At 38.9% G+C, this 11,946-nt stretch overlaps 4 protein-coding genes across 4 annotated transcripts; 2 read left to right on the forward strand and 2 right to left on the reverse strand.

Annotated features, from left to right (window-relative positions):
- Positions 1-821: 821 nt before the first annotated feature.
- On the reverse strand, positions 822-4,134 carry LOC145701384 (uncharacterized). Its single transcript, XM_081778603.1, has 7 exons — positions 4,006-4,134; positions 2,953-3,037; positions 2,832-2,880; positions 2,648-2,791; positions 2,015-2,304; positions 1,027-1,411; positions 822-876 (listed from the first exon to the last, which is right to left on the reverse strand). Exons 1-7 carry the CDS (start codon positions 4,048-4,050, stop codon positions 822-824), a joined length of 1,053 nt encoding a protein of 350 aa, XP_081634729.1. The 5' UTR covers positions 4,051-4,134.
- A 397-nt stretch (positions 4,135-4,531) lies between these two features.
- LOC145701385 (uncharacterized) lies at positions 4,532-8,188 on the forward strand. Its single transcript, XM_081778604.1, has 6 exons — positions 4,532-5,157; positions 5,198-5,384; positions 6,085-6,328; positions 7,197-7,749; positions 7,793-7,967; positions 8,012-8,188. Exons 1-6 carry the CDS (start codon positions 4,532-4,534, stop codon positions 8,186-8,188), a joined length of 1,962 nt encoding a protein of 653 aa, XP_081634730.1.
- Positions 8,189-8,821: 633 nt separating this feature from the next.
- Positions 8,822-9,695, forward strand: LOC145701386 (bone morphogenetic protein 1-like). Its single transcript, XM_081778605.1, has 4 exons — positions 8,822-8,951; positions 9,056-9,206; positions 9,247-9,421; positions 9,468-9,695. The coding sequence occupies exons 1-4, from the start codon at positions 8,822-8,824 to the stop codon at positions 9,693-9,695; spliced, it is 684 nt and encodes a 227-aa protein (XP_081634731.1).
- Positions 9,696-9,741: 46 nt separating this feature from the next.
- On the reverse strand, positions 9,742-10,534 carry LOC145704448 (uncharacterized). The gene is made up of 3 exons (XM_081781906.1): positions 10,319-10,534; positions 10,029-10,181; positions 9,742-9,985 (listed from the first exon to the last, which is right to left on the reverse strand). Exons 1-3 carry the CDS (start codon positions 10,442-10,444, stop codon positions 9,752-9,754), a joined length of 513 nt encoding a protein of 170 aa, XP_081638032.1. The 5' UTR covers positions 10,445-10,534; the 3' UTR covers positions 9,742-9,751.
- Between the last annotated feature and the right edge of the window lie 1,412 nt (positions 10,535-11,946).

Here is an 11,946-nt window from a genome sequence, read left to right on the forward strand (position 1 = left end):
CAATTTAAGGATATACAGGCCGTTAAAGGTCAGGTTTCTAGGAGCAAGCTTTTTTAGGTTTTTAGATGAGGGAAACCCTTAATTTTTTTAGGAGATTATTTTTGCTTTTTCCGCAAGTTTGGTAGAGGATCTTTATTAGCTTTGAAATTGGCCTTTTGATTATTTTCCTGATAATACTTTTACTCGTAATAATTCACAGCGATTTCTCCTCAAAGCATGAATATTTCATTAGTATCTAATTTTTAGAATTCCTTTACTTATGCATGAAATTCAATCAATTCGTGTCCGCTTCTAAAACCGATTATGAAAACAAAGCGAGAATTAGTGACGTTCCAAGCATATCATATTCATTTATTCAGCAAAAAGTACGGCTCCTTGAAAATTGAATTGTGTCTTCGACAATTTTTCTTCTGAAATTGCTCCATCTTCTTTGCCGACTTAATTTTTGTAGAGAAAAGAGTCTTTGATTTCTTACTTGATTTGACCCCTTGCTGAAAAACTTGGGACTTTGGGAAGCATTTCTGAAGCAAGAAGAAATCTGGCGTCGACTTCGGCATTTGAAAGCTTCCGGAAGTCATTTTCTTTTATTGACAAGACCTGGCAGCCGCAAGAAATCAGGTACTCATCTTTATTTGCTCGAGAAGGCGTGAAGAAATCACCGGATCTTTCTACAGGTAGATATAAGAAAAGATAAAGCCTCTAAATTTTAGAGTCTAAAACACAGGATCTACACGGTATGAGAGCAGGTGTTCAACTAAAACCTGCACTTAACAGCTGCCAAAAGAAATGAAATGGCATAAATTGAGCGAATTTTTGAAAAATTAAAAAATTTTTGAAATGTATCCGAAGTGATTGAACGGTAAATCGTAGATACTCCTTTTCGAGATTTGATATTTTTTACATAGAAAATTCTCATTGAGTTTTTGGCTCAGTCATTTTTATATATTATTATAAAAATTACAATTATAAAATTATTATAAAAAATGCAGCAATTTATCGAAAATTATTAATGAGAAAGAGTTCCACCTGTTCCTTAACTCCCTGACTAAAATAAACACATTATTGACCACTTTCTTCACAACTTTAGCCAGTCCACTTTCAATAAAATGCAATTTTCGCGGCATCTCATTCGGGTCCGAAATCAGTCTTTCTTTTCGATAAAATGTTCCGGTGACGGATTCATCGGTCAATTTGCCAACTGGAAAGTCTCTCAAACAACGAATCGTTTTGAGAAAATCGTGGACTTGGGAGATTTCTTGCTTTCTGTGGAAAATTCGCATGTAGTCGGCGCGGGAGAGGGTTAACACGTCGAGCGCTTCTTGGACGAAAACGGTCTCGCGGCGGGGAATGTTTCGGCGGAGGCAGTCGTCGTCGTCGCCAATGCATTGGCCGGCGGAGATGCTGCCCGTCACTGAAGAAAGAATTGACATTCAGGTAAAGGACAGGGGAGTACAACGAACAAGGCCACGTCTAAGCCGGAAAATCCGATGCTCACGACGATTTTACCTCATCAACTTGGATCGTGATATTTTGAAAGATCATGGTTAAAATTCAATGAAAAAAAATTTTCTTCCGTAATCTTTAGGCCTCGGACGTAAAAAAGACGATTTTCACCTTGTCCAATATTTTCAGACATTAAATTGGGGAGGTTTTTGGAACCGACAAAAATTTGGACAAATTTTGCGTGGAAATTTTCAACCAATAAGAAACACGGATTCGGCTCACTGGCCAATCAGCAGTCGAGTAGCCGCCCACGCAAAATTTGTCGAAATTTTTTGTCGATTCCTGATCTTTGGTCGGATCCCCATAAAATTGTCCGTTTCGACAATTTTTCCCATATAATCGTTTTTTCGACAAATAATTGGACCGTTTAACATATTTTTTTTTGCAAACCAGAGTCAAAGAATTTAGTAAAATCATGTTTTATATCCAAAAAGCCCGTTGAAACAAGAGAATCTCAATATTTTTATTTTGGAAAAGCCTTTTGTGTTATCTTAATAAAAACATTGATTACCTTGAAGTCTGTCCCCATTTAACAGTCTAGCTGTCTTGCCCTTCAATGCTCTTCCTTGAAGAATAATGTAATAATTCTCCGATCTGTTGTTTTCTTTACAAAGAACTCGGCCAGAATTGAAATGCTCCAAATGCGCACATTTGCAGATTTCAAGTTGGATTTCCATGTTGAAGCTTGAAATTGGAGGAAAAATTCCAATCGCCCGGGCGCTCGTTTCCAGAAGGGATTGGGACTTGCGGAGAGAGGAGGGGAGGCGCAGGTATCGGCGGACGGAGGAGTGGATGTTCAAACTAGAATGAAAACCTGTGTAGAAAACCTGAGTTAGGGTCTGAAAAATTTCTAATGAAAAAAAGCGAATGATCGGTCAGACCCTGACTCAGGTTTTCTACTCAGGTCCGACTCGGCAATGCCGAGCCAAGCTTTTTGACTAGCAGAAATAAGGGTGTCAACAAGTTAATTTCATAAGAAAAAACTATTTATCAACTGTCAGTTAAATGCTCTAAATCACTGTTGATTCGTTTAATCTCTTCTGACTAAATGGATAAGTCCAAAGTCAAAACTGTCAATTCAAGATTTACGCCCGTCGTTTTTAATTCCAGTCAATGTCAAAATTATTGAAATAGCCCAACTCACGTATTGCCGACTTTGTAGAGCGCAGGATTGAAAACTTCGTTTCCCAACTTCATCTTTTCCGTCAGCTCGGATCTCTGACGAAGCAGCTTGGAAAATCGTTCTTCAGAAGATTCGTCGTTGAATTTTACTGACTTTAAAACGCCTCTAATTACAGTCAACTTACTGTCAAAGAAAGTAGTCTTACCCAGCTCGAAGAAGAATAATCGTCTTTCTGACTGCCCGAACAAATCTCTCTAGAAACGAAGATCAGCTCAACTTTTTCCGACTTGTAGGAAGTGTTTTTTGAAAAAAAAAATGGAACTTACGGCGGGGAATGTTGATTTTCAATACACCTGCACGTCGCTCGGGTATCATCGGCATCCAGGGGAAATCGATAAACTCTGATAGAGTCTAAAATTGGATACGAGTTATTCTCAAATTTAAGGGCGTGCATTCGTTATTTTTTAAATGGGTCAAGGCAAGTGGAGGGTATTTATTCTAACTTTGATGTCGAAAAATAACGCTTTGATACCCTTAATTTTTGCCCTTAATAAAGGGTCTCTCCGAGTCGAGAACTTGTGTAGAAAACCTGAGTCAGGTTCTGAAATATAGTCTAAAAATCTGACTCAGGTTTCTTTCACAGGCTCCCGAGCTCAGTTAAGGGCAAAGCTTTCTCTGTGTTCAGTATTCTGACTTTGATCGAGCAGAATGGATCCCCTTATTGGCACCGCTAAACCAACACTTCTATTGTTTTTGCTCAGAAAGTTCTCTGCCCATCACCTGGCTACCGTCTTGTTTTTTGTCTCTCCCGAAAAACCAGATCTTACTTGATTTTTTGAAAATCTTCTGAAACTTCTAAACATCTTTGAATCTGATCTCTCAAAACAAAGATTCAGGCAGAGGCAAGATGCAAAAATCTGATGTCAATAGAAATTAATCCGGGCGGGGTACTTTCAAGATTAAAAGTTTCCCAAGCGGGAAGTCCACGATCCGCAATATTTTGAGGAAGCAACTCAGGAAGCACCAAGTCGGAGGACTTATTTGAACCAGAACTTTTCTACGGAGTTTTTTCACTGATCTAACATGGTGACGCCCTTATTTGATTTCATCAAATTAAGAAGAAACATTCATTTAAATTTTTTGGCTATGATTTTGAGACAAAAACTGAGCGTGGTAAGGGTTTTTACTAAGGAAGGTTAGGGTAAAGTTTAAGGGTGTAGAGGGTTTAAGGTGAAGAATATCTTTTGAAATACAATAATTGATGGGTAGACCCTTAAATCGATAATCCAAACACTAACGGAAAATGAATCATCAGAAATTTAGTCGAGCATAATAAGGGTATTTCCTCAAAAAGCTAGCTAGGGAAGGCTTTACTGTACCTGATTTCTTTTAAGATGAAGCCTGAGATCCTTGAGTGTCTCCATTTTTTCTTTCGACTTCAAGTTCTTCCTCTTCACCGGAAATTCAAAAATGCTCTGACAAACTCTCCTTATTCCCGTTTTTTTTCTTTGTTTATTGTGTACCAAAAAGAGTCAAGAAGTGGCGAAGTTGCACTAAGCCCCTCACATCCGTCGCATCCGCCGTAAAGACGGCATCGTAACCATTTAAATAAACAGAAGCGAAGGTCAGATGCCACTGAAAAAGAAGAATTTTCAAACAGACAGGTGTCAGAATATTTAGCTAAGGGACCGCAGCTTCGTGGAGTTGACAAATTTTGGAGGAGCGTGGGAATGTTTTTAGAAGCTACTTTTTTGAGTGAAAAACATAATCAAATCAAGACCAAGAAGGTCTAAGCTCTAGAATACTTAATTGATTATGTTTTCGGTTTGAAGGAAATCTTCAGTTGGAAAATGTCGTATTTTAACGATCAGGGCTCAAAAGAGGATCTGTGGGCTTCGTATGGTAATGGTAAGAAACTGTACTTATATCCGCAAAATAAGAAATAATGAAGCGGCGTCAGATCAAGCATTTTCATTCTCACCTCAGCCTACCAATGAAGCGTCCATCCCTATGGCAGGTTCGATCGCAACTCCCGAAGCGCCTGTTCATCCAACTCCACCTAAGGCAGGCGATTATCTCCCTCAACCATCCGTTCCGTTAGCAGGTGCCCCTGAACCACCTCCTCAGCAGCAACATGCTTATCCAACTGAGCAACCTCTTCCACTCGACGCGCATTTTTCTGGAATTTCTGAAACTCTTTCTTATTCAACTTCCTCATCGATGACTTCTTACTCAAGTGATCTCCCGTCGAATTCCCGAAGAAGAAAACAAATGGATGATGATGTCTTAATGGACTACATTTTGCGCTGTTTCTGTTGCTCGATCGTGTTGTTTCTCACGCTTGTTTTTGTCGGATGGATATTATGGGGAGATAATGAACACCATTACGATGGAGGGCCACCACTTGGATCACCTCAGAATCCGTTCGTCTTCGCATCCAGTTTCGTCGACCAAGGGAGCATTGATAATCAAACAGTCAACATTTGCGATGGCAATTTCGAATACGACGTCTCTTCTTTTGGACACTTTCAGTAAAGGCCCGCTTTTAAAACTGTATATTTATTTTTTCAGGTCACCAAATTACCCGAGGAACTATTTTTCCGGCGCTTCCTGCACGAATAAATTCACCTCGACAAGCAACGGCATCACCTTCGAATTTGTCAACTTTCACTTACAAGCATTGCTTGAAGGAAGTTACGATTACGTCGTTTTTCAGGATGCAAATAATAAGCGTTATCCATTTTCGAATCCTGTGGAGGTATTGTCTTAAGGAGGTCGATATCAAGAAAAAAATTTTCCATTTTTTCGCTTCAAACTTTTTCTACGTATAGTTTCGAGGTCAAGGAGAAAACTTGTTAGCAAAAATTTTTTAATGAGACCACGTGATTTTTCACAAAATCGCCTCTAAAATCTCGAAAATTTGCCCTTTTTATAATAGATCGACCAATTTTTAGTAATTAAATACGTAATTACTTAGTTTTCGTCCAAAAAACATTAACAGAAACCCCTGGGAACATTTATAGAATGATTTTAATACTGCTGAATAAAAATTCAAAATTTTATATTTTCGTTGAAAATTGCGAATAACAGGAAATCGAATATTTTCTAAAAAATATTTTTGAAATTTTAAATTCTGGCCTTCATAGGATCTAGACAAGGGTCTTATCTAACTACTGCGAAGAAAATATATTCCGCCCAATATATGGGTTTCGAGAAAAGTCTGCCAAGAAAATGGTCATTTTTAGCGATTTCTGAGTTTTCAAAGCCATTTTTTACGATTTTTTTCTGGGAATTTAGAAATCGGCCTTCCATAGGCACGAGATAAGGGCCTCAACTCTTTATTAAAACAAAAAAATCATCGGTCACTATGTTAGGATTGGGAGAAAAGTCTGCCAGAAAATCCCGATTCTTGATATCTACCTCCTTAATTAGCCAAGCCGTCTATTTATCAAAATAAGAGCAACTATTGGAGAGGAGTTCGAATTTCGTTCGATTCACCAGATGTCCGCGTTCTTTTTGTCTCCGACTACGACTTTGAAGACACTGGATTCAACATGAAAATCATCGATGGATACGAGGAATCAAACGACATCGAGACTCAGTGGCCGCAATTTAAAACTCAAATGCCCTACTTACCTATGGGCTGGGGTCGGCAAACGGACAGCAAAGGCAATCGCCCTCTAGAATTGCCTACCGGATACAGTAAAAACCCAAAAATTGGCCGGTTTTCAGATGTGAATTCCCAAGAAAAGCGGCCAAATTTTGGGTTTTTCGCCGGGTGGCCAAGATTCCCCTTCAAAAAGCAAAGTTTCGAAATTTTCGAAAATCGGCATGATTTTCACATTTTTGATGATTTTTTTTTCAAATTTTTGCATGTTTGAAGACATTCTTATTAGAATTTAGTTATTTTCAATGATTAAAACACTTTTAAAAAGCTGAAAATGATCAGAAATGGCATCATTTGGGCCCAATTCTGATGGAAAATTTCTTATTTTTGAAAAAGCGGCCAATTTTTGGGTTGATTTCAGGTTCCAAAAAAGGCTGATTTTTACATAAAGCGGCCAAATTTCGGGTGGGCAATTTTTGGGTTTTCACTGTACGATTATTTGATGTCCAGTTGCCGACCCCAGCATGTAGGCTATCCCTGATCTTTTCAATTACAAATATATTTTTTTGACTTTGTTCAACATTTTCTATAAAGAAAAATAACGCTGGAGTCTTCATTGTCTTCTTTTTGATCCTTGAGAGCATTGCATTCTCCGCTTGTTTGCGGGGCTTCGAAGACGGAAATATGGAAAGTTTCGTGGAATCGGATGTTTTGTATGTTTCGCTTAATTAAGAAAGTCGACCGAAGACCAAGTACCTAAGACTCTAGAATACTTCTAGAATACTAATGAACTATGTTTTTGGTTTGAAGAAAATCTTCAGTTGAATAATGTCGTATTTTAACGATAAGGATTCGAAAGAGGATCCTTGGGCTTCGTATGGAAATTTTCCTTCTTATTCCTTTGGGGATCAAGCTACAAATGGTAAATTACTGTTATTTCCGCAAAAATATGAAATAATTAAGCGGCGTCTGATCAACCGGCATTCTCATTTTCGACTCAGCCTGAGTCATTTGCTCCTACCACTGAACCATCCTTTTCTATGGCAGCTTCTTTCGCTGCTCCTGAAGGTCCTGTTGACTCGACTCCGCCAAAACATGTCAATTATATCGCTGAACCGCCCATTCCTCCTCAACCATCTGTTGACTCAACTCCCAAAGAGCCAATTGCTTCCTCATCTGAGCAAGTTCTTCCATCACTGACTTCTTCCTCCAGCGATCTCCCATCAATTCCGATCCCGAATTATCATCCTCATTCTCCAAAAACAGAAAATAATGGCGAATCAGAATTTGATTCAGGTAGCTTCGAGAAATGCCTCAAATGCTGTTGTTGTGGTTTCCTTCTGTTAATTTTTCTCAGCGTGATGTTTGGAAAGGATGATGGACCACCACTTGGAACACCTTCAAACCCGTTCCCCTTCGCATCCAGTTTCGTCGACCAAGGTAGCATTGATGATCAAACAGTCAACATTTGCGATGGCAATTTTGAGTACAGCGTCTCTTCTTCCGGACATTTCCAGTTAACCAACTTTTCAATTGACACTGGCATATTTTTCTTTTAGATCGCCAAATTATCCAATGGACTATCCTTTCAACACTGAGTGCACGAATAGATTCACCTCGATGAGCGACGGCATCACCTTTGAATTTGTCAATTTTGAAACAGAAGTTTTCCATGATTCTGTTGTCTTTCAAGATGCAAGGAACGAGCATTATCAATTCACTGGACCCTTTGAGGTACGCTCGTAAATTCAGGGTTGTCGCCTATTTTTCAAAATAAGAAAAACAAGTGGAATGGAGCCCGATTTTCGTTCAATTCATCTGATGTCGAGGTCCTTTTCGTTTCCGACGCCAACGGAGAAGAAACTGGATTCAATATAAAAATCATCGATGGATACGAGGCATCAAACGACATCGACGCTCTATGGCCGCAATTTGCAGCAGATATGCCCATGTAAAACCGCTGATCTTTTTATCTTCAAATATATAATTTCGGTTTTCTACTTCTTTGTTTTCAGCTTTTTTTTATACAGAAAAAGTTTCGCCAGAGTCTTCATTGTCTTCTTTTTGATCTTTGAGAGCATTACATTCTTCGTATGTTAGCGGTGCTTCGAAGACGAGAATTTGGAAAGTTTCGTGGAGTCGGATGTTTTGCATGTTTCGCTTAATTAAGAAAGCTGACTGAAGACCAAGTACCTAAGACTCTAGAATACTCTGAACAATGTTTTTGGTTTGAAGAAAATCTTCAGTTGAAAAATGTCGTATTTTAACGATCAGGGTTCGAAAGAGGATCCATGGGCTTCGTATGGAAATATTCCTTCTTATTCTTTTGGAGATCAAGCTACAAATGGTCAGCTACTGTTATTTCCGAAAAATATGAAATAATTAAGCTGCACCTGATCAAGGTGCATTCTCTTTCTCGACCCAGCCAGAGTCATTCGTTCCTACCACTGAACCGTCCGTTCCTATGGCAGGTTCTTTCGCAACTCCCGAAGCTCCTGTTTATTCAACTCTACCTAAGGCAGGCGATTTTATCGCTCAACCATCCGCTCCTTTCACTGGTGCTCCTGAACCACCTCCTCAGCAGCAAAATGTTTATCCAAATCAGCAAGATCTTTCACTCGGATCTTCTTCTCTTTCATATTCGACAACCGCATCATTGTCTTCCTATTCAAGCGATCTACCATCAAACGAAATCCCGAATTATCAGTCTGACAATCCGTATACGAAAAAGAAGCCGACGGAGAATGATTCCGAGAACTGGAAAGCTTTTCGCGGATGCTGTTTGTCTATTACATTTTTCGTCGCCTATATTACTTCTGCAGTGATTTTCGGTGGTGGGCCGCCATTTGGAACGCCTGAGAACCCATTCGTCTTCGCATCAAGTTTCGTAGACAAAGGAAGCATTGATGATCAAATAGTCTACGTCTGTGATGGCCATTTCGAATACAACGTTTCTTCCTTCGGACAACTCCAGTAAAAATCCTTTTTTTACCGATCAATTATTCTTTTTCAGATCTCCGAATTTCCCGGGCAACTATATTCCGAACGCTGAGTGTACGAATAGATTCACCTCGTCAAGCGACGGCATCACCTTCGAATTTCTCCATTTTGAAGTAGAGCAATCTTACGATTATGTCGTTTTTCAAGATGAAAATGACGAGCTTTATCCATTTTCTGATCCTATTGAGGTATCCCCACAAATTAATAATCCACATTATTCCAATTAATTTTAAGAGATTAAATTGGAATGGAATTCGAATTTCATTCAATTCATCTGATGTCGAGGTCCTTTTTGTCTCCGACTCCCAATTAGAACAACCTGGATTCAACATAAAAATCATCGATGGATACGAGGAATCAAACGACATCGAGGCAAAATGGCCGCAATTGGTAGCAAATATGCCCTATTTGCCATGCCCTTACATAAGGGACCCTAATGTTGCCTGCGATAACGGACCCTGATTTTGTCAATTTCAAATAAATATTTTCGATTTTCTACTTCTTTGTTTTCGGCTTTTTTATACAGAAAAAATTTCGCTTGAGTCTTCATTGTCTACTTCGTCTTCATGATCTTTCAGAACGTTGCATTCTTCGTATGTTGGCGGTGCTTCGAAGACGGGAATATGAAAAGTTTCGTGGAATCGAATGTTTTGCATGTTTTGGAAAAAAGGAATCAGGGATCGGTCTTCCAGGATCGAGCTCAAATACGATGGCGGATCGGATCGGTTGTCGATTTCGACGTCTTCTCGGTTCTGAAATGCGCTAATAGCATTGTTAAAGGGGGGAAAAGAGTACATTTGGACGAGCAGCTCGTCTTGAAAGTCCATATTGCCGAGCAAGTGAGACTGGTGGAGGGCGGCTGTTGAGATACCGCTGGACTGGGCCTTCGAGGAGAATCGCAATTACAGTAGTGCAGAGAGAAATCATCAGGATCAACATGTACCACGACTGAAAAGAGGAATTTGATAAAGGGTAAGGGAAGGTCCGTCATATTTCAACGAGAAAGACCTTGAAATTGTTCCATATTGAGTATGTGAAATTGCCCGTTCTGCCTGTTTTGCTTGTATTAATACTGTTGATCTCACCTGATCAAGAATAATATCCGCATCGACAATTCTGAATCCGATAATCACGACTAGAATAATCATCGCCGCGACCCAAAGACACACCAAATATTTTTTCAGCTTCTCGACATTTCCGATTCCTCTCATGTTCTCTTCTCTATTTTTTCAAAATAATAATTTGCGTAAGAATTTGCGGCTTTTATGTCTCTTTCAATATCACTTGTTTTGAATGGTAATTTATCATGCTGAAATCGGCTCTTGCCGAAAAAGACTGAGGCAATCATTTTCCGTCAAAACAGCTCTCAAGTCGCCCGGACACTAGATTTTTTATCGGCATGTTGTTGGGAAAAGAAATTGGCCCTCGGGTCAGAATAAAAGCAGGAAAAAAATCGTCGAAAAAATCATTGTTTTCGGCCTTTTTTCATTTTGAAATCAACGAAGACTCCTTCAAAATCCTTCAAAATCACCGCCGCCTAAAAAATTTTCATCCAAAAACGCTCTTTTCCGCCCATTTTTCATCGTTTTAACCCTCCTTGACCCTTGTAAAGAGCATTTCTGAGCGACAAACGGGCGCCGTAGTCTCCCAGACAGAGAAATGCCATGACCCTGCTCGAAGCGTCTTTCTGTTGGAAAATGCATTCAGCTGAATTCATATCGTCTTATCGTCTTGTTGACGAGCTGAGGATGGATGGTTGGCCTTATCGGTGTCGATGACGATTATTTTTGTCTGAAAAAAAAGGTTTATTTGGAAATACATTGTTAAATTAGCGTAATTCTTTTTGGTCGAAGCTACTAGAAGGGGTTAATTGTGTGATTTGAGAAAAAATGGAGCGTGATGAATTTTTGATTATCAATTCAAATTAATAACTGGAAAGATAAATGCTTCGTCAGATATTTTATTGCATAGATGTCAATGAAAAGTGACTCTCAATTTAATGATTTGATCGGCATGAGAGCTTAATTATCAATAACCAGTGAGATGAAATAAGTATATTTCGCAATTTCGAAGAAAACTGTTTTTACAGGAAAAAGTTTATATGGACTCAAAAATGGTTAAAAAGCAACAGTTTTTTAGATTCCCGGTAATGGGTAATCATGATTATTATTATTAACAAGTTGACGTCTATTTTGGAAGGTGACCCTGGTTTTCGAATTATTTACAGTAATACCGTCTTTTTCTGAATACGGCATTCAGAAATTCATTATGCATTAGGGGCGCGTTCAAGTCTCAACTTTATTAGAGTAAGCACGCTGTATTAGCGCGAAATGCGGGATTTATTCGCAATAATGAGATTGAATTCGATAGGCATTTGACCTAGCAATTTCAACTGACCAATATGAAAGATTGAATACAGGAATAAATAATGCCAAGGGAGTTTATTAATCGATTGAAACAAATCTGATGAGCGGTTCATCATGAACCCTACTTCTTCTGGAAGAAACCTGATACAAACTTTGGACTTATGAGCTTTTTTTGTGACAAGTTACTTCAGTTTTTGAAGCTTTTTGACATTTTTTTTTTCTGAGAAGTTCTGTGTGAGAACTCTGAAAAGGGTATTCTAGATATTTATAACAAATGCGCTCGTTCTGGAATAACTACAGTACGAGTGACTCGAGTCTGCTTTTCTTCGTACGCAAATTAATAGAAA

Source organism: Oikopleura dioica, chromosome PAR, assembly GCF_907165135.1.
Source record: "Oikopleura dioica chromosome PAR, OKI2018_I68_1.0, whole genome shotgun sequence".
In the NCBI taxonomy this organism is placed as follows: Eukaryota; Metazoa; Chordata; class Appendicularia; order Copelata; family Oikopleuridae; genus Oikopleura; species Oikopleura dioica.

Bases quoted from the DNA above. Each gene is read 5' to 3' on its own strand.
- LOC145701385 (XM_081778604.1), top strand. From the start codon at position 4,532: ATGGTAAGAAACTGTACTTATATCCGCAAAATAAGAAATAATGAAGCG. The intron at 5,158-5,197 runs GTAAAGGCCCGC...TTATTTTTTCAG, and splicing joins TCTTCTTTTGGACACTTTCA to GTCACCAAATTACCCGAGGA. The intron at 5,385-6,084 runs GTATTGTCTTAA...TATCAAAATAAG, and splicing joins CATTTTCGAATCCTGTGGAG to AGCAACTATTGGAGAGGAGT.
- LOC145704448 (XM_081781906.1), bottom strand. From the start codon at position 10,444: ATGAGAGGAATCGGAAATGTCGAGAAGCTGAAAAAATATTTGGTGTGT. The intron at 10,182-10,318 runs GTGAGATCAACA...TCCTCTTTTCAG, and splicing joins CGGATATTATTCTTGATCAG to TCGTGGTACATGTTGATCCT. The intron at 9,986-10,028 runs GTACTCTTTTCC...AGCGCATTTCAG, and splicing joins GACGAGCTGCTCGTCCAAAT to AACCGAGAAGACGTCGAAAT.
- LOC145701384 (XM_081778603.1), bottom strand. From the start codon at position 4,050: ATGGAGACACTCAAGGATCTCAGGCTTCATCTTAAAAGAAATCAG. The intron at 3,038-4,005 runs GTACAGTAAAGC...ATCCAATTTTAG, and splicing joins TTCATCTTAAAAGAAATCAG to ACTCTATCAGAGTTTATCGA. The intron at 877-1,026 runs GTGGAACTCTTT...AATCTCGAAAAG, and splicing joins GTCAGGGAGTTAAGGAACAG to GAGTATCTACGATTTACCGT.
- LOC145701386 (XM_081778605.1), top strand. From the start codon at position 8,822: ATGTTTATCCAAATCAGCAAGATCTTTCACTCGGATCTTCTTCTCTTT. The intron at 9,207-9,246 runs GTAAAAATCCTT...ATTCTTTTTCAG, and splicing joins TCTTCCTTCGGACAACTCCA to ATCTCCGAATTTCCCGGGCA. The intron at 9,422-9,467 runs GTATCCCCACAA...ATTAATTTTAAG, and splicing joins CATTTTCTGATCCTATTGAG to AGATTAAATTGGAATGGAAT.